This window comes from Equus caballus, chromosome 22 (genome assembly GCF_041296265.1).
Source record: "Equus caballus isolate H_3958 breed thoroughbred chromosome 22, TB-T2T, whole genome shotgun sequence".
Classification (NCBI taxonomy): domain Eukaryota; kingdom Metazoa; phylum Chordata; class Mammalia; order Perissodactyla; family Equidae; genus Equus; species Equus caballus.
The window spans coordinates 10653225-10677608 of NC_091705.1; the positions used below are offsets into that span (position 1 = coordinate 10653225).

At 36.0% G+C, this 24384-nt stretch overlaps 1 protein-coding gene across 8 annotated transcripts in view; it reads right to left on the reverse strand.

Moving 5' to 3' along the window:
• Positions 1-24384, reverse strand: part of MACROD2 (mono-ADP ribosylhydrolase 2) — a 1873143-nt gene that overhangs the window by 1438968 nt on the left and 409791 nt on the right. For all 8 annotated transcript variants that reach the window (XM_070247518.1, XM_023625930.2, XM_070247520.1 and 5 more), the window contains exon 4: positions 15663-15692. In XM_070247518.1, the coding sequence (XP_070103619.1) occupies positions 15663-15692 (30 nt within the window). The remainder of the gene's footprint in view (positions 1-15662; positions 15693-24384) is intronic.

Consider the following 24384-nt stretch of genomic DNA (forward strand, 5'->3'; position numbering starts at 1 on the left):
GTTTTTCTGTTGTGTGGATCTCTTTGTACTTATCTTATTAATGATTCTTGGAGTTTCCCAGATGTGTTTTCCTAGATTAGTGTTTCTCATCAAATTTGAGATCCTGGCCATCATTTTTTCAAATATTGATTCTTTCCTTTTTTCTATTCTCTTTCTGGGACTCCCATTACACATATGTTGGTATGCTTATTCTTGTCCCACAGCTCTGTGAGGCTCTGTTCATTTTTCTTCAATCTTTTTTCTCCCTGTTCTTCAGATTAGATAATTTCAGTTGATCTATCTTCAGGTTCACTCATTCTTTCTTCTGACATCTTTAACCTGCTATTAGTCTGTCTCGGGGCTTTTCATTTTAGTTATTGAACTCTTTAAATCCAGAATGTTATAATTTCTGTCTCATTATTGAGAATCTCTGTTTGTTGATTCATTGCTGTCATACTTTCCCTTAATTATTCAAACATGATCTCTATAGCTCCTTGAATATACTTATAGCTCTTCTGAACTCTTGGTCTGCTTAATTGAACACCTGGGGAAACTCAGTGAGTTTCTCTTAACTGCTTTTTTTTGTGGTAAAATGTAGATAAATAATTACCATTTTAACTGTTTATAAGTGCACAGTTCAGTGTCATTAAGTATATTCATATTGTTATGCAATCGTCACCACCATCAATCTTCAGACCTTTTTTATCTTCCCAAACTGAAACTTTGTACCCATTAAACAATAACTCCCCATCCCTCTGCACCCTGGCAACCACCATTCTGCTTTTCGACTGCTTTTTTTTCTTCTTATCAGTCACAGGTTCCTGTTTCTTCGCATGTTTCTTTTTTTTTTGAAAACTGGACATTTTGGATAATATATTGTAGAAACTCTGGAATCTGATTATTTTCCCTCTGAAGGTCACTGTTGTTGTTATTTTTGGAAAGCTTTTTTTGTTTGCTTATTTTGTTTAGTAACTTACCTGGGCTAAATCTGTGAAATACACCTTATACATCATGAACAGTCTGTGATCTCTTTGATTAGGTTTTTAAATTCCTGCTTTTATTTTTAATTCTGGCTTGCCAAGGGTTGCGCTGTTTCATTGTAGCTTAGTTGTCAGTCAATGATTGGATAGTTGGCCACAATGAGAGTATCATACTGCGTATTGCTAGCCCACAAAAAGATTAAAATTCAAAATGCAAAGTAGAGTTTCTACTGAATGCATATCACTTTTGAATCATCATAAAGTCTAAAAATCATTGTCAAACCATCCTAAGTTGGGGACCATCTATAAATGTCTTCGCAGTCTATGTCCTGCAAAGCTGACCCTGTAGCATAGACATCAAAAATGTATATACCACATTTGTGAGTCTGAGGCCTTGGGTGTGCTCAACCTCCAGGAAGTTGTGGATATTGGGGGATATTTAGCTAAGCAGAAGGCTTTATGCCCCTTGCAGCTATTTCTGAGAACTTTTTTTTTTTCCAGAAATAACCCTGTAGGAGAAGCCGGGGAGGTGTTTCAGTTATTAGCTCCTGGCACATCACCTCTTGCTTATTATCTCCTAGAGAATGCTCCAATATTATGCATTTCATAGTCTTCTTGCTTCTTCCTCCCAGTCATTCATAGTTCAGTCCATTGACACTCACCACACATAAGTTCTGTTCAGCCCTGCTCCCAAAGCCTGTTTTGGAGACTCAGATACTTAAGCAGTTTCAAGCTGGAATACCTCATAACCTAGGGTATAATTTCTGACACTGGGCATTTAAATGCTTGAAATAAAAGTGCCTTACAATCACCACTACACAGGATAAAATGAACTACTGTTAGAATAATCTTTCATCTATACATACATGTAAAATACTTGGGCTTACTTGGGGTTAATTAAAGCACAATTATCTATATTATCTCCCCACAAAAGAAACTCTCCTCTACCACACACAGATATTTGGATTTCTGTTATCCAACAATTCAGGTTATTCCTCTTTATTTGGATGTAACATCACCACATATTACAATTATCCAGCACCTTTCATCTTCAGTTTTAGACTATAATGATAATAATAATGGCAACTACAGTAATAACCATTTATCTAACACTTTGTATTTGAAAAGCACTTTACAGTGAGCAATTAGTCATTCCACCTCTGTAAAACAGCTACGTATCATTATAACCACCTTTTCAGAGGAGTAAACTAGGACACAAAATAAAGAATTTGTCCTAACTCATAAAAAAAAAGAAGCAATTAGTGACTTTTCGCCAAAGACAGAGCTGCAGCAATAAGTGATCATGTAAAGCAAAAGGACTTTCTGAGTGGACCATGGGTCTGCAATGTCTATGACTGGACTCCTGGGATCTCTTGGACTTGCTGCCATTCAGACCTGGCCAGGTTCACTCCTCCCTATACCCCACTGCACATCTCCAGTTTTGGGGTAACCAAAGGCAGCTCCAAAGAATGGAACAGGATTCTTAATAGTGCCAAAGTTGAAAAGATTATAAAAGTGGCTTTCAAAGAAATTGCCCCACCTTGTATTACTGGAGCCACAACACCTATAGTAAAGAAAACCATTCCCCCCACAAACTGAAGGGATATAATCTAGAGACTTCAGAAAACAAGAGCCTTGATCTGTAGTGTTTTGCTTGGACTTTTATTTCCTATTGTGTACTTATAGACCACATTCAAAGTCTCCTTGGGGATAAAGGATAAATATTTAAAACAGGAGCTCAATAAACTTTTCCTTTGTATAGTTTTGAAAAGATTTTACCTTTAAGACAAGTAGATAAGCTATACAAGCATTATACTATGGCTACTAAATAATTGGGTAGATATAGACATATCCTGGAAGCTGTAATTAACAAACTCTGAATTATTTGTTTTTAGATATGAATTTGTGCTTCTAAGCACTTAAGTCCCATTTAGCTAGCCAGACACAGTAGAAGAGCTTATAAAAGTCCAGAATTTTTACCACAGAATTTCCACTTCTGAAAAGAGGGCTCTCATTTTTTTTAAATTTTTAAAATTATTTTTCAGTTATTTATTTCTATCTTTGATCATGATTTACCTATCTAAACATTCTTGACAGACTGACTTAGCTTTACATTTTTTCTAAAAAGTTAACTATGAAACAAAAATATAAAAGTAATATAATATTTACCAAATATGAAACTACATTTTATAATGCAATCCCCTCAAATCAAAAACAAAATGGAAACAAATAAATTTAGATGAGTATTCAGTTGAAAGCATAAACACAGAGAAAGACTATCTTTTAGAGATACATATTGAGATCAGATTTGGAGGAGGAATCCATACATTAAAAGACACATAAAGACACACCAACCAAGCAGCATATAAATCTTATTTGTATTCCAATTCAAGCAAACACACTGTAAAAATAACATTACAAGACAACAGGAATAATATGAACATCGAATGGACATTTGACAATGTTAAGGAATTATTTTAGGTTTAAAAATGATATTTTTATGATGTTAAAACAAAAACAGAAAAATACACTCCCTACCATTTATAGATGCCTATCAAAATATTTGTAGATAAAATAATATGATTCTTAGATTTGCTTCCAAATAATCTATGTGTTTGACTAGATGGAGGGGTAGATGATACAAGACTGGCTATGAGTTGAAAATTGTTTTAAGCTGCGTGATGAGACAATTGGATTTATTATATTATTTTATCTACATTTGTACATGTTTAAAATTTTCTACACTAAAAACTTCAAAAAATAATAATATACCAGACTTGATATACCAATCTTTTTTAGGGGGTAGGAGGTGGGTTCAAAGTCCTTCTTACTCAAGTCTATATTTTGGTAGTTCTTTCAGGAAGGGTCTATGATTAATAATATTTTTCAATATTTATCTAAACATGTCTTTATTTTTGCCTACTATTGAATGATAGTTTTTGTGGGGAAAGAATTCCAGGTTGACTTAATCTTCCTCAGACATTACTTCATTGCCTTTTAGCATCTATTGCTGCTGATGATTTAGCTGTCAGTCTAATCACGGTTTCTTTGTAGGAAATTCTTTCTTTCTGGTGTCCTTTAAATTTTCATCTTCCTATTTTACATTCTACAGCTTCACTACAATGTGTCCACTTCTTGATTTAATTTAATTTTTCCTCACTAAAAATCACAATGTGTACTCTATGGAATAATTTATTTCATTGACTATTGTGAAAAATTATCAGCTATTCTCTCTTCAAATGCTGCCTTTCTTTCAATTCTTTACTTTCTGGAATTCCGACTGTACATATGTTGAATGCTATCCCTCTATCTTCCTTGTCTCTATTCCTTCCTTTCATATTTACCATCTATTTATATCTCTGTGATGCATTCTGGGTAACTTCCTATGGTGCTGTCTTCTGGGTCCCTAATGCTCTCTTCAGTTATGTCCAATATGATGTTATAAAATCTATTATTAGAGTTTTCACATTTGCCTCTTTTGACCATGGTATTTTATCATTTTACTAGGGTTTGGATTCCCATTTTTCTATCGTTAATCATGTCAAACATATTTATTGATATTTTCCATAGTCTTTTAGGATACCATCCAGCTACCTTACGTTCTTGGAAGTCTAATCCTGATAGCCATTATGACTCTTGCATATTTGGTGTGCATTTTGGACTGATTCATTTTTTGCTATAATAGACTATCTTTTAGAAGAGTCTTAGACTTATGGAGAAATTGAAAAGATAGTACAGAGAGTTCCCATGTACTTCAGATCAGTTTCCTCTATTATTAACATCTTAAATGAGTATAGTACATTTGTTACCATTAATGAACCAATATTGATATATTATTATTAACTAAGGTCCATAGTTTATTTATATTTCCTTAGTTTTACCTCATGTCTTCTGTTCCAGGATACCATCCAGGATACTACACTACAATGAATTAACATGTCTCCTTAGGTTCTTCTTGGTTGTAAGAGTTTCTCAGACTTTCCTAGTTTTTGATGACCTTGACAGTTTTGAGGTATACTGATCAGGTATTTTGTAGGATGCCCCCCTATTGGAATTCACCTGATATTTTATTCATGATTAGATTGGATTTATGGGCTTTTGAGAGGAAAATAACAAAGGTAATGTGGCATTTTCATTACATCATATCAAAAGTACATCCTGTTGACATGATTTATCATTACTTGTTATAACTTTGATTACTTGGCTGAGGTAGTGTTTATTAGGAGTCTTCACTGTAAAGTTCCTCATATGTTTTGTAATTTCTAATAATGAGATCATTTTGGCAGGGCTTGTTCTTTTGTGAGAATACCCCATGCCCTGGGTGTTGAATACCTACCTCCACAGTAATTTTAAATCTGCCTCTGATAGTAGCCCCTAGGACCAATTTTTATGTTCGCATCTTGTGTTTGGGAGTCTCAGATACAAAGAAGTTACAAGCTCAGGATACTGAATTTTTAGGGGAATCTTCCTTGTAGTTTTCTTGAGCCAGTAGGGAATTTTTTTCAAGTCTACCTTTCTGCTGAGAGTATAACAATTTTAGGATCTCAACTTTAAGTGAGGATCTAATCTTTAACTTCCTACTTTATGCAGTATTATCTCTTATACCCAAATGGGAACAAGTCCCACAGCCTCTGATGTCCAATGCCCCATCACCATCTGCACTACTATGAAGGCACCTACAGTATATAGTTTATATTATAATTTTGGTTCACTTTGTTTTGTCAGTACTCCCTTATAATGGTACCCGAAGATTCCCATTTCTTTCTTGAAAACTGACTGATATACTTAAACTAATTTTTATTATACTTTATCCATATTTTTTGTGAGTTTGTTGCAGGAAAGTTTTCTGATTTCCTCAGTCTACCATATTTTTAGAATCTAAAGTCCTTCCCTTACTCTTCTTGAGTTTCTCTCCCTCCAATAATAAATGTGTGAAAAATTCCTTCCCACATTATCTGCTGTGCAGTGATATCACTATTTTATTAAAAATTTTCTGTCTCAATGGTTTTATTATTAATAGCAAAACAGTTATCACAATGAACATAGACTATTTCTTCACATAACTCAATGAAAAATTTAACAAAGATGAGATGCATCATTTTAACAAGTGCAATTAAGATTTGAAAATAGAGGGCCAGCCCCGTGGTCGAGTGGTTAAGTTCGTGTACTCCACTTCGGTGGCCCAAGGTTTTGCTGGTTTGGATCCTGGGTGCTGCTCATTGGGCCATGCTGAGGCGGCGTCCCACATGCCACAACCAGGGCCACTCACAACTAGAATATACAACTATGTGCTGGAGGGCTCTGGGTAAAAAAAAAAAAGAAAAGACTGGCAACAGTTGTTAGCTCAGGTGCCAATCTTAAAAAAAAAAAGATTTGAAAATAAATTGAACTTCAGTCATGAAACTTAAGAGTAAATGTTTTTACTTTATTTTTCTTTTAAAGGTTGAACACAACAATCACACAAAGGTTTTATGTAACACCCACAAGCTAATGAAATGAAGGATATGTCAGAGAAAAGAACCAATTATCTTTAATAGTGCACAAAATTACAAACCTAAAAAGTGATTATTTATTTTTTATGAAATAAAAAATAGAGGTTATGGTGTCAATGCCCACACATCTATTTCTAAGCAACCTGCCATTTTTATGTATTAATATTTTAAATTAGAAGTGTATTACAAAATCAATGTATTGTTTTTGATGAAAAACCTAAATCAAGTAAAATATTAAGATTACTGCCCATAATTTTCACTGTCCATTGCTTTTCAAGCATGAAGTAGAAGAGTTCAACAGCTAAGCACCTACTTAATGACTTTTCCTAAGGTGTGTCTTTGATCCTATTTCTTAAGGAATGTCAAATCTCATTAACTGGCACATTACCACTTTAAAGTTCTGCCAATAGGTTTGAACAAGAAAAATCAATAATGACAATAATACTTCTGATTGAAAGATATAAATGGTTAAACACCTGCAATATGACAAAACATGAATGAGACAACAACCTTTCCCTCTTTCCATGTAATCCACGGAACGTAAATTTTCTGCACTTCATTTCCACATCTATACAAATAAATATTGGTCTCTTTATCCTCCAGGATTCAAAGAATATAATTATAGTATTTAAAGAAAATTATGAGACCCTGGCTATATGAACTTTTCAGAAATCAAAGTTAGGGGCCAGCCCAGTGGCCGAGTGGTTAAGTTCGGGCGCTCAGCTTCAGTGGCCCAGGGTTTCAGTGGTTCAGATCCTGGGCTCAGAGATGGCACCACTCATCAGGCCATGCTGAGGTGGCGTCCCACATGCTACAACTAGAAGGACTTACAACTAAAATATACAACTATGCACTCGGGGGATTTGGGGAGAAAAAAAGTTAATACAATGCTTAAAATAATTACTGCATAAATATGCATACGATCCTCAGGCTGCTTGCTGTAAGCATTTTTAAAAGTTTCACTTTTCATTTGGAGATCATCTAAAGATAAAGAAATTATCTTTCTAGAGCAAACTGGTCAAAACTGAAATATCTAAATATGTTAAGAATCCAGATGAGAGATAATAATATGTCAAAATTAAAATAAAATACTTCTTATACATGGCAGAAGCTGCCAAGGCTGTAAAGGTGAGTAAGAAAATCTCTGTTCTCAAGAAGTTTATGCCCTAATTGTAGAATGTAACCTTTCAGGTTCAATCAGCTATGGCCAGAATGAGAAGGGGCATTTAATCAGCACAGGGCTGCCCCTTTGACAGGGTTTTTAGATAGGATGGTTTCACCTAGAAGAGGAGTAGATATGCAGTCAATATGATGAACAACTTTAAAATTTAGCTTTGGAATAGAAGGATCATGGTGATCAAAGTTAGAGGTGGAATAAAAATGACATGTCCTTAGAATAGCCATTACAATAGGAAAGTTCAAGCAGAGATGCGGCCTTGATTTCACACCTCTCTCCTTCCTCCACCAGGAAGTACCTGGAAGGCTTAATGACAATGGCAGACAAAATTAGGGCAACCAAGGCTGGGCCAAACTTCTAAGAATAGAACTAGACAAGCTCACACGGAATGAGGAAAACATATACTAAAAATTCAACTGGTGTGGGCAGCTGCAGAGATGATCCCTAAACTGAGATGCAGCTGAGAGAATCAGAAGAGAAGGCAAGGAAGGGAGGAGCTTGTGTTGGTGATGACCACTAGGTTGCCCAGTTGCTCCAACTGAGGTCTGCTGTCAACACCACCACCAACAGAGAGCTCTTCCTAGGTTCTAACACTGTTCATTCCATTTTAAATGGCATACCTGGATGGTCAGAGGAAACTGTTTAACCAAGGTCTGGATAATATGACTGCAGAACAGTGAGGAGGATGACTGAAGCAGAGCAATATATCTCTAAGGTATCTCTATGAAACAGTAGGAAATACAGCTGAGTGGGTCATTTCCTACCTCTCCTGGAAAATGCTACTCATTCTCCAAGATTGCCCCAGTGTCACCTCTTCTGGGAAGCCTTCCCTGTCCACTCCAAGATGTTGACTTCATCTTCTCTGCTTCATTTTTGCTGTATTAAGAACTTTCCTAGTTCTTAAGATATTAATGTGCAAATAAATACTTATACCTCTGACTGCACCTAGTTATAAGAATCTTTGCTACCTCAATGTCAAGACTAGTATACAGAGGTAATCCATACATGCCATTGACCGAGAGAGAGAAAAAAGACGGAAGGAAGGAAAGAAGAAAAGGGAAAGAAGGAGGAAGGGAAGGAAGGAGAGGACAAAGGTAGTTTGGTTCAGTATGTAACTGAATGTTGTCAGACCTGGCCTGGCTCCTAATCCCTGCATCCCTCTTCTCCTCGCCCTCCTCACATCTGGGCCTCCTAATCTCCTCTCACTGGCCACCTGCAGTGCCTGGCATCAATCCTACCTGAGGCAGTCAACATTTAAGCCTTATTTTCTATGTTTAACATCACATCCCTCCCTGTCGCTCTGGGTTCCCATCCTGCCAACAAGGCCTGGCCTCTTGAGTATTTCTGGCCATGCTGCTCTCTCTCTCAGGACTGAGAGACTATTGCTACTGTCCAGGCCCATGACTTGGACCCCTCCACCTGCTGAGCATAGGCTAGCTGGCTAACTCACTGCCAGACATGCTCAACTGACTCTCTCAATGGACAACCCGCAACACCCTACCCTGCTTTAACTGGCCTTGGATCCTCACTGCTGCCCATTATCCTAGATTCCTCCCAGCATGCCCAAGGCCTGGCCAGATCTCAAGATTTAACAACAGTTAAACACAGAATCACTGTGGGGATTTTGAACAATGGAGTGATACCTGCCAAGGGAAAACTATTCTGTGTGTGGAGGGAGGGTGAGAAGCCACTCCACACTGCTTGTGAATGTTTAAGAAATAATCTATGAAAACATTCCCGCTTAAACACACTCAAAAAGCCCTTTAAACATATTGCTTTTTATGTTAGGAATCCTTGGCAGCAACTCAGATTTTTTGTGAAAAGAGGACATTTCGGGATATCTGTTTTGCTTTTTGAAGAAGGAATCTGATGCCTGATGACCATTCTATTAAGGTTAAAGTATTTTAATTCAAAAGATCCATGAAAGGAAAATCCTTGAACACCTGAAAAAACACAGGGAATTATAACTGCTCAGATAATTCAGCCAAACAGAAATCATGATTGGTCACAGGGAAAGGGCTGTGTTTACTGCCAAATCAATAATCAATACTGACACACAGTAGTTACTGAATTAGTATTTGTTTAATGAATGAATCAAAGAATGAATAAACATATACATATGTGTGTTTGTGTGTAGAAACAGATGATAGGTGGGTGAAGATCCGCTTATGATTATCTATTGTATGATGTCACTACTTTTGTGTGTGTGTAGGTGAGGAAGATTGGCTCTGAGCTAACATCTGTTGCCAATCTTCCTCTATTTTACATGTGGGACATTGCCACAGAATGGCTTGATGAGCAGTGTGTAGGTCTGCACCCAGGATCTGAAACTGCGAACCCTGGGCCACCAAAGTGGAGCAGGCGAACTTGACCACTAAGCCACCAGGCCGGCCCTCCCGTCACTACTTTTGAAGCGTGCATTTTGACACCTCACACAAACAGCCTTAACATTTAAATGGATGTTAACAGTAAAAAAGCACTAGGAATTCTCTCTGCAAGTACAACTATACAAACAAGAAATCAGAGTTCAGAGGAGCAGTTACTAACCTCAGGCTACTGAACCTTGTCAATCTTTGGGTCCACTTTAAGGGGTACAGGGAAAGCAAGAGGCCTTTGGAGGTGGGGAAAGCTATAATATATGCTATGTTCTCATTCTGGAAAAATGGTTTCCCATGCATTCCACCTGGGGCTGAGGGTTTGTTTAGTAGAATTACTTACACTTAGAGTTTTTAAAATTAACCTGCCACGGAATCACCTCAAGGATAAGGTATTGAATTACAGTACTGATACTAATATATATATATACATATATATATGTGTATATGATTAAAACAGCAGTCCTACAAAGTTATGTGTATAAAAAGCCAACCTTAAATTGCCACTCTGTCAGGAAATGTCACTTTAAATGTCTAACATGGTGCCTCAGGCTTCAGCACTCAAGAGTTTTGACAGACTGGAAGAGGAAGAAAATCCCATAAACAATGTCCTGTTTGGTTCTATCAGAAGGTTCTGGTCTTATGTTTTAATTATGGTGACAATGAAAGGGAAAAGACATTATCTAAAGTAAGAGATTGTAAATTTTGTTCTGATTTATTATGTAAAGACCTGAAAGGAATTAGCTCTTTAATTTTGATATTTCTTTCTAATTCTGTTTCTGACATAATTTAAGGCTGGCTGCAAAGACTTTTTTTAATTATATATTACAAAAGTACATCATCACATGACTTTGTGCATGTAAAACATTCTCATTACAAATGAGTGAACATGTATTTAAAATGCAATGTGTTCTAAGACTGAACCTCAAAAAAGGTATGAATCTGGGTAGCAATCCAAATGTACTGTAAGACAGAGCCATTGTATGTACTTTCTAATTATCGATTGAGCTTGAGATTGGTGAAAATAAGCCAAGGAAACCATCATCTATATCTCAGCTGCATGTCTTCCTGTCTTCTCATTCATTTTTCCTGGTGTAAACAGAGTTATCTACCTGTTTATACAAAAATAAAATCTGAAGAGCAAAAATATACTAAAATCACAGAGCAAAGGCAAAGAGCCCTAGAATGGGAGTCAAGAACCACGTCTTTTCATTCAACCTTTGCCCTTTATAAGCTGTGTAACCTTGAAGAAGTCATCAAATCTCTCTATCTCATTTCCCTCAACCATTAAAATAATAATAATAAATAACACTGATCTCATTGGAGCACTGTGGCAAAGACAGTGTTGCATACTTACCATACCATTTGCACTTCCAGGGAACTCTGCAAGACTCTACTCTTCCCAGCCTTCCTTGTAGGTAAGTTGGGGATCACTTGCCTAAATTCTGACCAATGAAATGTGAGCAGAAGTAATGTCAGCCATTCCCAAACTCGTCTATAAATATATCCCCCAAGATTCTCCAGTTCTCTCTTCCTGTTCTGTGACATCCTTAGCAGCCACATATCACATGGAGTGGCTACAAGATATGGAAACAGCCTGGGTCTCTGTGTTACCACCTATAGGAAAGCTACCAATCCCACTCAGATTATGATGTGAGCAAGAAATAAACCTTGTTTTATTAAGCCACTAAGATTTTTAGGTTTACTTGTTACCACAGCATAATATAGCCTATCCTGACCAATAAAAGGACTAAGTGAGAAAATAAACTTTACTTGTTTTATATCAATGTTCTATACACCTACACAGAGTAGTCTTGGTAGCAATGATGGAAAGCTTGTAAAAACTTAATAGAAATTCTGGGGCTAGCCTGGTGGTGTAGAGGTTAAGTTCACGTGCTCTGCTTTGGCAGCCCAGAGTTAGCGGGTTTGGATCTCAGGCACAGACATAGGGCACTGCTCATCAAACCATGCTGAAGTGGCATCCCACATACGAAATAGAGGAAAATTGGCACCGATGTAAGCTCAGCGACAATATTCCTCAAGCAAAAAGAGGAAGTTTGGCAACAGATGTTAGCCCAAGTCCAGTCTTCCTCCCCCCAAAAAATTAATAGAAATTCTAAGGTTTTTTTGACATTATACCATTACATAGATAACGTAAAGGCTTCCTGAAAGGTAGAATCCAGTCATATAGACCAGCCACATACTTAAGAAATTAGTATATGTCTCTGCCTTAAACACGTTTGAATATAGACAGAGATGATCCATTATACTGAGCATTTCAACTGAAATGACTAGGTAGTCATGACCCTATCACCTATGTTCATTACAATCAACTGTAGACAGTGACACTAAGTTCCTAGAAAGAGTGACCTCTGGCCCAAAGATGAAAATTCACATGAATTTGAAGTGATTCTCTCACATTAAAATCAGAACTGAGAGGGGGCCAGCCTGGTGGTGTAGTGGTTAAGCACATTTGCTAAACTTCAGCAGCCCAGGTTTGACGAGTTTGGATCCCTGGTGCAGACATACACACCATTCATCAAGCCATGCTGTGGCAGCGTCCCACATAAGAGTAGAGGAAGACTGGCACGGATGTTAGCTCAGAGCCAATTTTCTTCACCAAAAAAACCAAAAAATCAGAACTAATAGGATGATTGTGACCATTTTTAGAAATCTCCTTTTAAGAGACCCCTATTCTTGGTTATAATCACTCAAAAAAGAACAAAAAAATGCTAAGATTTTATGAGTAATGCAATTTTGTATACACTGATTTTGTTTAAATTTAAAGTACTACTTATACAGATTTTGAGGAAAGCCCTCCTGAGGACCTGAAAAAGTGGTATTTAAGGTACCATTATTATTTTTTATGTGGTGTCAAATGTTCTTGACTAAATTGTTTAGTCAATCAAAGAATTATTCCCTTTAGAGGCTTTTGAATGGATATTAATTCAAGCCAATAAAAGGAATCCTTGATTAAATCCAAGAGAATTACAGCAGTTCAATTGCTCCTTATTTGATGATTATTAGGTGTTACTTTACAAATATCATTGACAGGATTAAAAAGATTTGTCACTGGATCAGAAGGCGAAAAATCAGTTCAGAGAAGGCTAAAACTATTCCTTTAATTTTTAAATGTATCTTGCCAAAAATCAGACATGTACTTTAGAGCAATCTTGATATCTCTAGAAGCGCATAAATAAATTTAAACCTGTCAATGACCAACTTTAATGAAAGAAATTACAGCCATCTTAAATACTTGTAATTCATCTTTATGATGATACTGAGTTGCTAATTTTAGAATTCAGAAATTAGAAATTATGACAAATAACTGCACTTAGCAAAATCAACCATCTACAGGAGGACAATAAAGTATATACTTCAGGTAAACAGAAAACTGAGTTTGCCTATTCCTGAATGTCGTGCCTTTGCTAAAAATTCATAATGTATCTCCTCACACAGGTTGGAGGCACCATAAGGAAATGCAGGTCAAGTCACCAGAGTTAATTCTATACATACCAATGTATCTATACATATACTGAAACAAAGCAGCTTGACCAGGCTTCCTGAACAGTAGCCTGCCTTCCCACTATGGCGGGGACTATACACTGCCCACCAAAATCTCCCCGTGCCCTTCCTCTTTCGAAAGCAGAACACTTTTTGATGAGCACATTGCTTCCTGGAACAAACGAACAAACAAACACGAAGATAAGAAGACAAGACTGGTGGTTACCAGAGGGAAAGGGGTGGGGGGACGGCAAAAGGGGTAGGGGGTAAATACGTACAGTGACAGATGGAAATTAGACTTTTGGTAGTGAACATGAGGCAGTCTATACAGAAGCCGAAATATAATGATGTACACCTGAAATTTATACAATGCTATAAACCAACGTAACCTCAATAAAATTGCTAAAAAAAATAAAGACTATATGTATCTATGAATGAACATTTGATCAAGTTCAAGGATAATGTGGGACTTCAGGGAAAGCTGCTTAAAGAAAACTGACACATCTTTTGGGGGCCGCCTTTTTTATTTTTTGCCTTTTTTACTCCTCCTGACCCCTACATTTATGATAGCTAGAGCTCCAGAAGCCATCATGGACCCTGAGTTCTGTGCACTAAGAAGGAAGAGCAGAAAAGTAAGAGCTTGAGTGCTTAATGACACTATGGAATTACCACACAGCCATTCTAGTGGACATCTAGACTACTCGTACACAAGACAAACACATTTCTATCTTCTTTAAGCTACTATTATTTTAAGGTTTTCTGTTATGGGCAGCTAAAGTGATTTTAATCAATATAATTAGTCAAATAAGTTTTTAAAAATAGACAAGCACAATAAATTAACTGTCCGGCTAATTTGTCTGTTGTTTTAACTTGATGAATTTGTTTACGTAGACTCAATTTTAACTCTCCCTTATGCTATTCAACAATATTAGCCGAATTTGTTAAAATACGTTTTGTAAGAAAATCAGCACTATGGACAATTTATTTTAACAATGTTTTTTTTAACATATTATAAGAGACATAGTGATAGAAATTTACTGAGAATCCAATTCCTAAAGAAAATATTCCCTCCTAATTCCTCAAAACAATAAAAAAAAAAGTACAATGAGAAGTCCTGTAGATTTATATATTCTAAAGTAATCTAGGGAAGAAGGAAAGAAATACTCTGCCAGAGAACATGCAGTGACGTGATAATAAGAAGAGCACTTTCTAGTTGAAACCGTTTTCTATTATTCCCATTTCCAAGATTCTGTTTTAAAAAATCTATTGATTCTTATATAGGAACAAGGAGTAAAATTTTAATTTCCAAATAAAATTTACACTGAAACCTCTTGATGAAGGCCAGGGAATTATTTGAAAGTCTAGAGCTCTATACCATCATATTTACTTCAGCCATGTATACGAAAGAGGGAGCAAGAGCAAGAGACGGACGGAGAGAGGAGAAAGAGAACAAACCCATTTATGGCCATCTGGGCCTTAAATGACAAGGACTCTATTCTATTGTATACTTTTTTCTCCCCTAAGGACTGGGGCTAGGAAAGCTTTCATCCTTCAACCTAGAAATAAAAATAATAAATAGTTACAAGATTTTAATATTAAAAAAATTCCCAAGAAGAATCTCTCTCTTCCTCATTTCACTTTGATCTCTTTCTCTTTCTCCTCTAAACAGGTTGAAAGCAAAAGCAAAGTGACAATACTAACTTCTTTTTTTATTTTTCACTGTAAGTCACTGATATATTAAACTCTCAGGCTACAAAGTCACAACTTTTTTAAGTCATTATGATGAAAAATAAACCCCAAACCACAAGCCTCCAAATGTGTTGTTTTAGAATTCATATTACAAGTGAGTCTGTCATCTGCTATAAGTGTGTTTATCTCAGTAGCTTATAGCCATTACAGCTTATACCAAAGGTAGAAATACAAAGTTTGAAGAGAAGAAAAACACTATTCTACAGACTTTGAAGTCAGTTAAAATAACATTTAGGCAACCCAAAGTATTTCTATTAGAAATTATTTTCTAGAAGATTAGCATGTTTGTGGTTGATGATTACAGCTAAATTAATTTTCTTTAAAGTATCACAGAACTTACTTAACATCTTGTGGTTGTTGTAGTAATAAAAAATGTATTTTAAGTTAAGTGATGTTCAGGACTTACCACCTCCTCCTCCAAGAAGACTGGCATTTGCTGTTTAAAAGAAAACAAAACAAAATAAAAGACATTAAATAATATATAAAAAATATGGTATGCCAGATAGTTCAAGAAAAAGCTGGTAATGATCATGTCTCTTATAAACATACACATACACACAAAATGTGTATTTTCATATAAAGACAGCCTTTACTACTGTTTTATGATGATATGAAAATTAAAATATTTCACTATTTTTATCTTTTTTTCTCTTCAAATGACTATTTTTATACTGTACTTCCTGACAATAAAAGTAAGTACATATTGTGATCCTTTTCTTTTGCATTCTGTATCTAAATTAATCTTCTGGGTTCTCCATTTTATCAAGCAGAGATTGAACAATGTCATTTAGGCAATTTCAATGATTTCAAAGGACAATGTAACAAGAAAGTATATATGCTAATTGTAATTAAATTAAACACCATCAAATAAAGCTATCTCAAAACACTTTGCAGTAAGAACTCTTAAATAGTAACAGATTTATTACTTTTATCATTAACTTTTTATTTGAGAGAAATAAATTTTAAGCATTTTCGTAAAACAATGCTGTGCCATTTCTTACCCAGTTATCCATTATTCTATCCACAAGATAATTTCATCAGGATTTCTTTCAAGAGGTCAAATTTTCAGAAAGTTCCACTGCGGATTCTGCTGAAGCATTAACCAACCTTATGCCTATGTTTATCTAGTCATTATAATAGCCAGAAAACAGAAGTTAATATATACTGCACTGAGCTGTGTTACATAGAGTTCTTATGTATCATAGGCGTTATCTCATGCCAAAAAAAAAAAAAGAAATCCTGCAGCAGTATAAAGAAACTAGGTGGTAATCAGGGTCCCTTTTTTTGTGGAGCAACCTGAGCTACCAAAAGGTTAAAGAAATCATTTAGGAAAGAGGAATAGGAGTCTTTAACCTGAATCTTAGTGTGCTGTCCACAGACCATGCACTGCTGTAATTAAGAGAAGCAAATATCAGAGTGTTAATGATTCCATCAATAAATAATGGATCATTTTAAGAACAAATGCCCATAATCATAGTTCCATGAATTTAAACGTCTGATGGCTTGCTAGTTATTGCAGCGTTACAGAGTATAACATGAAAATTCATGGAGATAAATGCCTGTGAAGATTTTCTCAATACGTCAATATTAGAGCATCAAATCTTGTTTCATATGATCTTCTCTTCCAAGTACAGAGACGTCCAGTTGTTGCTCTTGCCTTCCTCTCAGTACTTTGTCACAAACATGGACTGAATAGCAATGCCATTAATCAACCATAAACAAAACTCACTTCTGATATCATAAAGTCTTCTGCAATCTTATCACATCAGGTCCCCAAATCCCTCTGACTTCACAGTGAAAAAGTGTGTGTTACACAGACAGTAGCCAGGACGTAACGCCCTGCCTCAAATCAACCTTTGTAACTGCCAAAGTGGCAACTTGTTGAAGAGGTACGAGGAAACGTTGCAAATTCTATTTTGGTCCCAGATCCTTTAGTGGGTGGAGGAAATTTCATAATCAAACCATGTCTCTTGGCTGATCCAAACATTTTCTGTTTTCTAAAATCTTAGATACCTGCATTTATAAAACTGCATGGCATTTCACACTCCTGCTGATTTTTTATTTTTATATTTGACTGAGAAATAGTTCCCTATCTATAGATTTTCCAGATCCCTGAAACCCCATCTGTTATCCTCCAATTTTCACATGTTCATTCATTAAAAAAAAGGTATTTCTAAAAGCAAACAACAATAATGAATAGTAGCTTTTCACTCAAATTATCATGCCCAGAAGCACAATAACAGATATAGCCTACTTTCACCCAATGCTTTACTCAATAAAGGTGGAGATTGCCTGTTTTGAGAGCATAGCTCAAGGCCCATCTGTTTAGCCAGGCACTTGTCCAATAGATGTGGATGGATGAGTGGGAGTAGGTGTAGGAAGTGGAATTCCAGTCCTGGAGAACCATCATGTCAATTTATGTCAGATGTGTGCTCATGTCTAGATAAGCATATCTGGTCACATTTTAACATCAACATAGAAGTATTTTATAAAATTGTAAAATTGTGGCATTCTACATAGTGTACCATCACTTTTAAGATAATTTTATGTGCATTACCATTCATTTAATAGAATCTTAAGCTAAGCTGCTTAAATATATTCAGAGGAATTTTAATAACTATAATCCTGATAATGATTTTTCTAAAGAATCCATCAAATTTGTCTATTTTATCAATTTCTGTGTTCTAAAAACTAAAAAAAATTAAATGTTTACTTTATTATAAAAAATATCATCGCAATTTTCTTCAGTAAAAGGGACATAAACGTAGGCAAACAAAAATGAACCTTTATTATGATTTCTGGTATCACTTTACTGTCACAAGGCATCCTATTCATAACTTACCTTCAACATTTATTGGTCAGGTAGATTAATATGATTTCTTCCATTTTATAAAACTGAAAATGACTTGTGTGTCTAAAATCAATAGTCATTTAATTTCTACTTAATTATCCAATACATTGAGGCATATTGCAATCAGACAGGAAGCTCCTAAAGACAAGGTCTGAGTTTAACAGTTTGGCCTGCATCTAACGAGCTCCCAACACATGCTTTCTAATAGTGAGATAACTGCAAGGTTTAGTCCAATTTCTCTTTTTTTTTTTTTTTTTTTGAGGGGAAGATTAGCCCTGACCTAACATCTGCTGCCAATCCTCTTCTTTTTACTGAGGAAGACTGGCCCTGAGCTAACATCCGTGCCCATCTTCCTCTCCTTTATATGTGGGATGCCTGCCACAGCATGGCTTGTCAATCGGTGCCATGTCAGCACCCAGGATCCGAGCCGGAAAACTCCAGGCCGCAGAAGCAGAACATGCAAACTTCACCACTGCGCCACTGGGCCGGCCCCTAGTCCAATTTCTTTATTGCCATTTAAGAGGTATTTATTTGCTGAAGTGTGTGGAAAGAGCAAACTTTGGTCCATTTTCTTCCTGTAAAATCAAGGACTGTTAAACTCTTAAAAGTTTATTTGGAAATATTTAGTGATAAAGAATATATTTATATATTTATGTCCCTACCTAGGTCTCTTACTAGAGGGAATTTTGGACATGCCTCTTCTTATTCCTAGAGTTTCACAGAGAAGGGAAAGGAGAAAAGGAACAAAGAAAACTTGAAGTTTATGAGCATGGTACCACTGCTTCTAAAGTAAGTTCTTAAAATCTCTTTTCTAAGCATGCTTACTAACAAACACTATCGTCATTCATATTTTCCTAAATAAAATGCCCTTTCTATTACCCAAGGAAGTAGAGGGAAAATTTAAGATACAGTAAATGTCTCAAAGACTGATTCAATGAGAAAATAAAATGAGCCATTACAAGTTAATGAACCCGTGTATTGCACTTTCTCCTCTCCCCAAAATAACAACTAAATTAGATTATCAGTTTCACTGCTTGTAAGGGGAAAACAACATTGAACACAAAATGAGTGAAAGGGTTACCTAAATCTAATTTCAAAGTAGCAAATATGGAGAACTTATTTATAATACTCTATGCAAATGGTTAATTTTTTAAAAGTTTATGAAAAATTGTTTTCTTCCATGTGAACCCAGTTTTGAATCTTTTAATTAAAATTATCAAATTTCTATAAGTATACATATTCATTTTTAAATTATTAAAACAAAAAATAAATAAATACAATGTAGGAATCCGTTTCTTGGGATAATTAGCCTAGATTAAAAATGATCATGGTAGTTGCCAATAGTGTCATTACTTTATTTTCTCTCAAAATACAAATGGAATATTATACTACCTTCTTCCTAAAAAACATTCTTTTAAATGACCCTGTGTACGTATGTTTGTGTATGTGTGTATATGTGTGCACCTGTGTATCTTAAGAATATAATTATAATTGGGGGCTGGCCCCGTGGCCGAGTGGTTAAGTTCGTGCGCTCTGCTGCAGGCGGCCCAGTGTTTCGTTGGTTCGAATCCTGGGTGAGGACATGGCACTGCTCATCAGACCACGCTGAGGCAGCATCCCACATGCCGCAACTAGAAGGACTCACAACAAAGAATATACAACTATGTACCGCGGGGCTTTGGGGAGAAAAAGGAAAAAAATAAAATCTTTAAAAAAAAAAAAAGAATATAATTATAATTACATTGGGGATCAAATCATGAAAAATAAAATTACTATATATTATAAGTAATTTTCCATTAATAGAAGCTCCTAGATCAAATACATGCCATAATATTATTAGAAATACAAGACAAAACTATAAGTTATCAGACACACAAAGCAATTTTTCTCCCCAGATCTCAAAACCCTTTTTAGTTTGTACAGGGTAATGGAACGAATTCTCAACTAAGAACCAGGTAACCTCTATTTTAATTCTGCCTCAGTTACAAAACAGCTAGGTGACTTGGACAAGTCATAGTCAACTATCTTGATAAATTTCCATCAGGAAATTTAGAAGCAATCAAGCATGGCAAGTAAGTTTCAAACAACTATGATTCATTAATTAGAAGAGACTATCTGTACCTCTGATTTAAGAAGGATTCTGAGGTTAAATCTAGGTTCAGTGGAAAAGAGAACCATGATCAATTAATAATGTTGGTCACAGTCAGAGTGGGATAGGGAGAATTAAAATGGCAGCCCATATGCCATATACTGGGGATCTCTGCATCAGACGACTTCTCTTAGATTTAACAGTTTTTGATGCAATAAAATTGTATTCAATAATCTTAAATAACAAAACTGCTAAACTAACATATATAATACAATCCAGAGCTGGGAGAGGTAACCCATGTTGGCTGTGAGCCACATTGGCTGGATAAGTGTTTGGAACAATTTTTTATTCCACTTGCCCAATAATTTCTATTATCTCCACAGCAATTATTTGTTTTCCCCTTCTATTTCTACCCCCACCCAAGACTATCTGTCAAACAAGCAACAGCCTGGGAGACTACTCTTTAAATATTGATTGAAACTATTTGTGCCACATTTTTGTTTGCTTTTCATCATTATAAAGGAAATTATTGTTGCTTTCATCCCAACAGGATCCTGACCACCTAGTTTAGTTTATTTATTCTGCCTTCTTATTATCATAGAGCAATGGGATGTCAAAATGATTCTTGGCAAAATCTTTCCCAGTAGCTCCACTTAAAATATCATTTCATTCACAACATCTTATCCTAAAAGATACAAAAGCCAAAATATCACCCTTAAGAACAGCACACATTATATTCCATACACTTTGAAAGTCAAAGTAGGAAATGCTAAAAAATCTGTTAAGATTAAAATCCCAAGCACGTGCATGACTTTAGAACCACTTTGTACAGGGAGCAAGCATTTCAGTTGACAGCTGTGGAAATACAAGCCACACAGACAAATACAGCCATCAATTTGGCAACAGGTCTCTGTTCATGCCTTACTAGATTTACACCTTTTAAACAAAATGAACGGAATGCCAGAGGTTTTGGGCAATGGTATAATTTCCTGCTTTGAAGCTGACAAAGAAAGAAAATTAAGAATAGGCTTAACTACCTCACATGTAGAAACCAGGCATAAGCACATGATTAGTACTTTACATTTTATAGTTACTGCAGAATTCAAAGGAACTATTGATTATTCTAGGGACTGTGTGGTTTGTATAAGCTGTAAGCCACTATCAAGCCAAAAATAGAATCCAGTGAGCCTGGCTATTGATAAATAGGTGAAAAGGAATCAGGAAATTGGGAAACTTACTTGGGAGTATTAACAAATAAAACAAAACAGAATTACTCTGGTTGAAGCAGGAGGGAGGAGCTAGAGTGGCCCCTGTTTTGCCAATCTGGGTTCACCAGCTACCATGCTGGGTGCTCAGTGACTTCTGGGAATACTACAACATGGGAGGAAAACCACTTATTTTGTCCAACTCCTTCATTTTACAAAAGTGGAAAGTTAAAGAGTATCAAAGATGTTAGATAACTTGTCTAGGATCAGACCCAGGGAAGAACTTACCATATAATAATGCCAATTTCAAATTGAAAATATATATACAGAGAGATCTATCTATCTATTTTTCTTCCTCAGAAATGACATCCAAAGATGGTCACAAAACACAGTGTGCATGGAGTCTACTGAATATTATCCTACTGAAGATCATCTAATTTAATTATTAAAGGGTGAACGAAAGCATCAGCATTTCCTGCAGCTCCATGATGCAATGCAACTAATACAAAATGAAAGGAATCAGCAGATGCTTCTATATACCACTCGTCTTTCTTGACACTGTTTTCGGAATCAGTTGTAATTTTGATAATGATAACTTTGGCTTAGTTACAAAAATGAGATTACTTAAGTAACCCAATCTGGGGCTTTCCAGAGTGAACAAGCATGTCTAAATAGGGAAAAAATGAGTTCAAATGTATACTAGCTTTGTGGTTGTAATGATACAAGACACTTGAACAGCAGTTTAACTTGCTTTTGACAAGAAAGGTTTTGAATACAAAACAATTCTCAATTTGAAAAACGGAAGATGTGCTTATTTGAGGGAATATGATACACTTTTAGCCTGATTAAAATGTAAGCCTGAACACGCACCCTCATTTACACACTTCTTGGGGAGACTAATTTGTTTCAATAAAACCAGACAGTACCTTTTAAAAAAAAACTGTTTCACGTAGTTTTCTTATTTCATCTTTCTTAGAATATTATAGAATCTTTATTTCTCTCCAATAGTGAAACAGCAAGTAAGTTTTTTAAAAAAGGTTAGTTTTAGGGGGCCGGCCCTGTGGCCCAGTGGTTAAGTTCACATACTCTGCTTCAGAAGCCCAGGGTTTCGCTGGTTTGGATCCTGGGTGCAGACATGGCACTGCTCGTCAGGCCACGGTGAGACAGCGTCCCACATGTCACAACTAGAAAGACCCACAACTAAAATATACAACTATGTACTTGGGGGATTTGGGGAGACAAAGGAAAAAAAAACATTGACAATAGTTGTTAGCTCAAGTGCCAATCTTTAAAAAAAAAAAGAGGTTAGTTTTAGACTACACTTTAATTTAAACCAAACAAAAAAATAATTCTCAGTCATAGTAAATAGATGGGAAGATTGACACAAAGAAAATCTCAAAGGTAAAAGATTTGGGGTTCAGCAAAAGCACAGGATTGCTAACCTGAGAACTCTTATGTGTTGGTATCAACAGTACCATACACAATTGTTGGCACAGAGTAGGTATTGAATAAATATTTGTTAAATACATAACTAAGGGAATGAATGGAAAACAGGGGGATGAGAGAGAGGGGAAAAGGAAAGTCATATTTCTGTGACAGGTGAGAGAGCTACCCTAATAGATAACGACTTCACAATTTTATAACCAAGTGAGGTTATGCCAGGAGGGATCCTATCATCGCCCTTGCGAAAATTTTTTAAATTCCAATTGATTATCTAATCTCTCGAGTCTCTGTTTCTTAATCAGTAATTTGGTAAAATAATGATCACAGTAAAATAACGATCATGGTAATCTGCTGAGAGGAGTAAGGGTGATTACCTATATGAACGTACTCCATGGCACCTGGCATATGCTGAGGTGCAGTAAATGTCAGCTCCTTTTCTATGACCTTGATTACAGTGCTATTTCTGGCATCCATGCTAGAGGTTAAAAGAAAACCCCCACAATTAAAAGCATTCAGAGCAATCCACACTTTGCAGAGACTGGGACCATGGTCAGCTTGGATACCTACAGTTCTCTGCCCTCACTCTGAGATGTCCTGTGCTATACCCTCATCAGAGTTTTGGGGAAAAAACTAGGGCTTATGCACAAAAGAGAGTGAGAAACAGGGCCATCTTCAAATTGCTTTTTTTTTGAATTCTGTCTTTGGGCTTAGGTCAATTAAAAAAATAATTCTATAAGCTCATAAAGAAAATGGATGTCAATATTTTGCATATTACAACAAGTTTCCCCCCTTTTGGGTTATTTTGATTATGTAGTTCAAAAATAATGTTGGGTATTTTATGCCAGATAGCTTTTGTTTACTCTTCAAGACCCACTCTCTACACTTCCCCTTGTTCTCTGCCTAAAGTCATCGATATAGATGACATCAATGGGTCCTCTTATCCTCTGGCTCTAGTTGGGTTCAATCAATGGGGAGCCTGATGGGAGCTGGTAGGAGAAATGAAAATGAGTTCAAGGTATTTATTTTCCTGGTTCACTCCCTGTAAGCTTACCTTGAGCTGACTATGTCCCTTGAATAAAGGTCACTACTCTAATCAAGGCCATTTAGTTTATAATATGACTTTCTCTCCTTTGGAGTTCTGATATGTTCCCTCCACTCACCTCTTTGAGCTTAGAGTGGCAACAGCTGTGCTGTTGGTAGCCTCTGGTTCCTGAACAAGCCCTTGAGGTTCCTCCAACCCTTGTATTTATTCCCTTCATAAATAAACTGTCTTTGAAGTGTCCTAATCTGATTGTGCCAAAGTTCCTGTTGGGACCTTGACTGAGCAGATATGGTTTATACAGATTGGCCACAACTAGTGCTAGCCTAAATTTCATATCCCTTTCCCAGGCTAACTCTCTTAGTTCAGAAGGGATATGAGGATGGCTCCTGTTCTTATGTTTCCATTTGGGGAATAATCAATATAGAAGACTTATGTTTTCCTTATTAATTAAAAAATATAAAATATATAAAAATATAAGCATATAAAATATAAAATAAT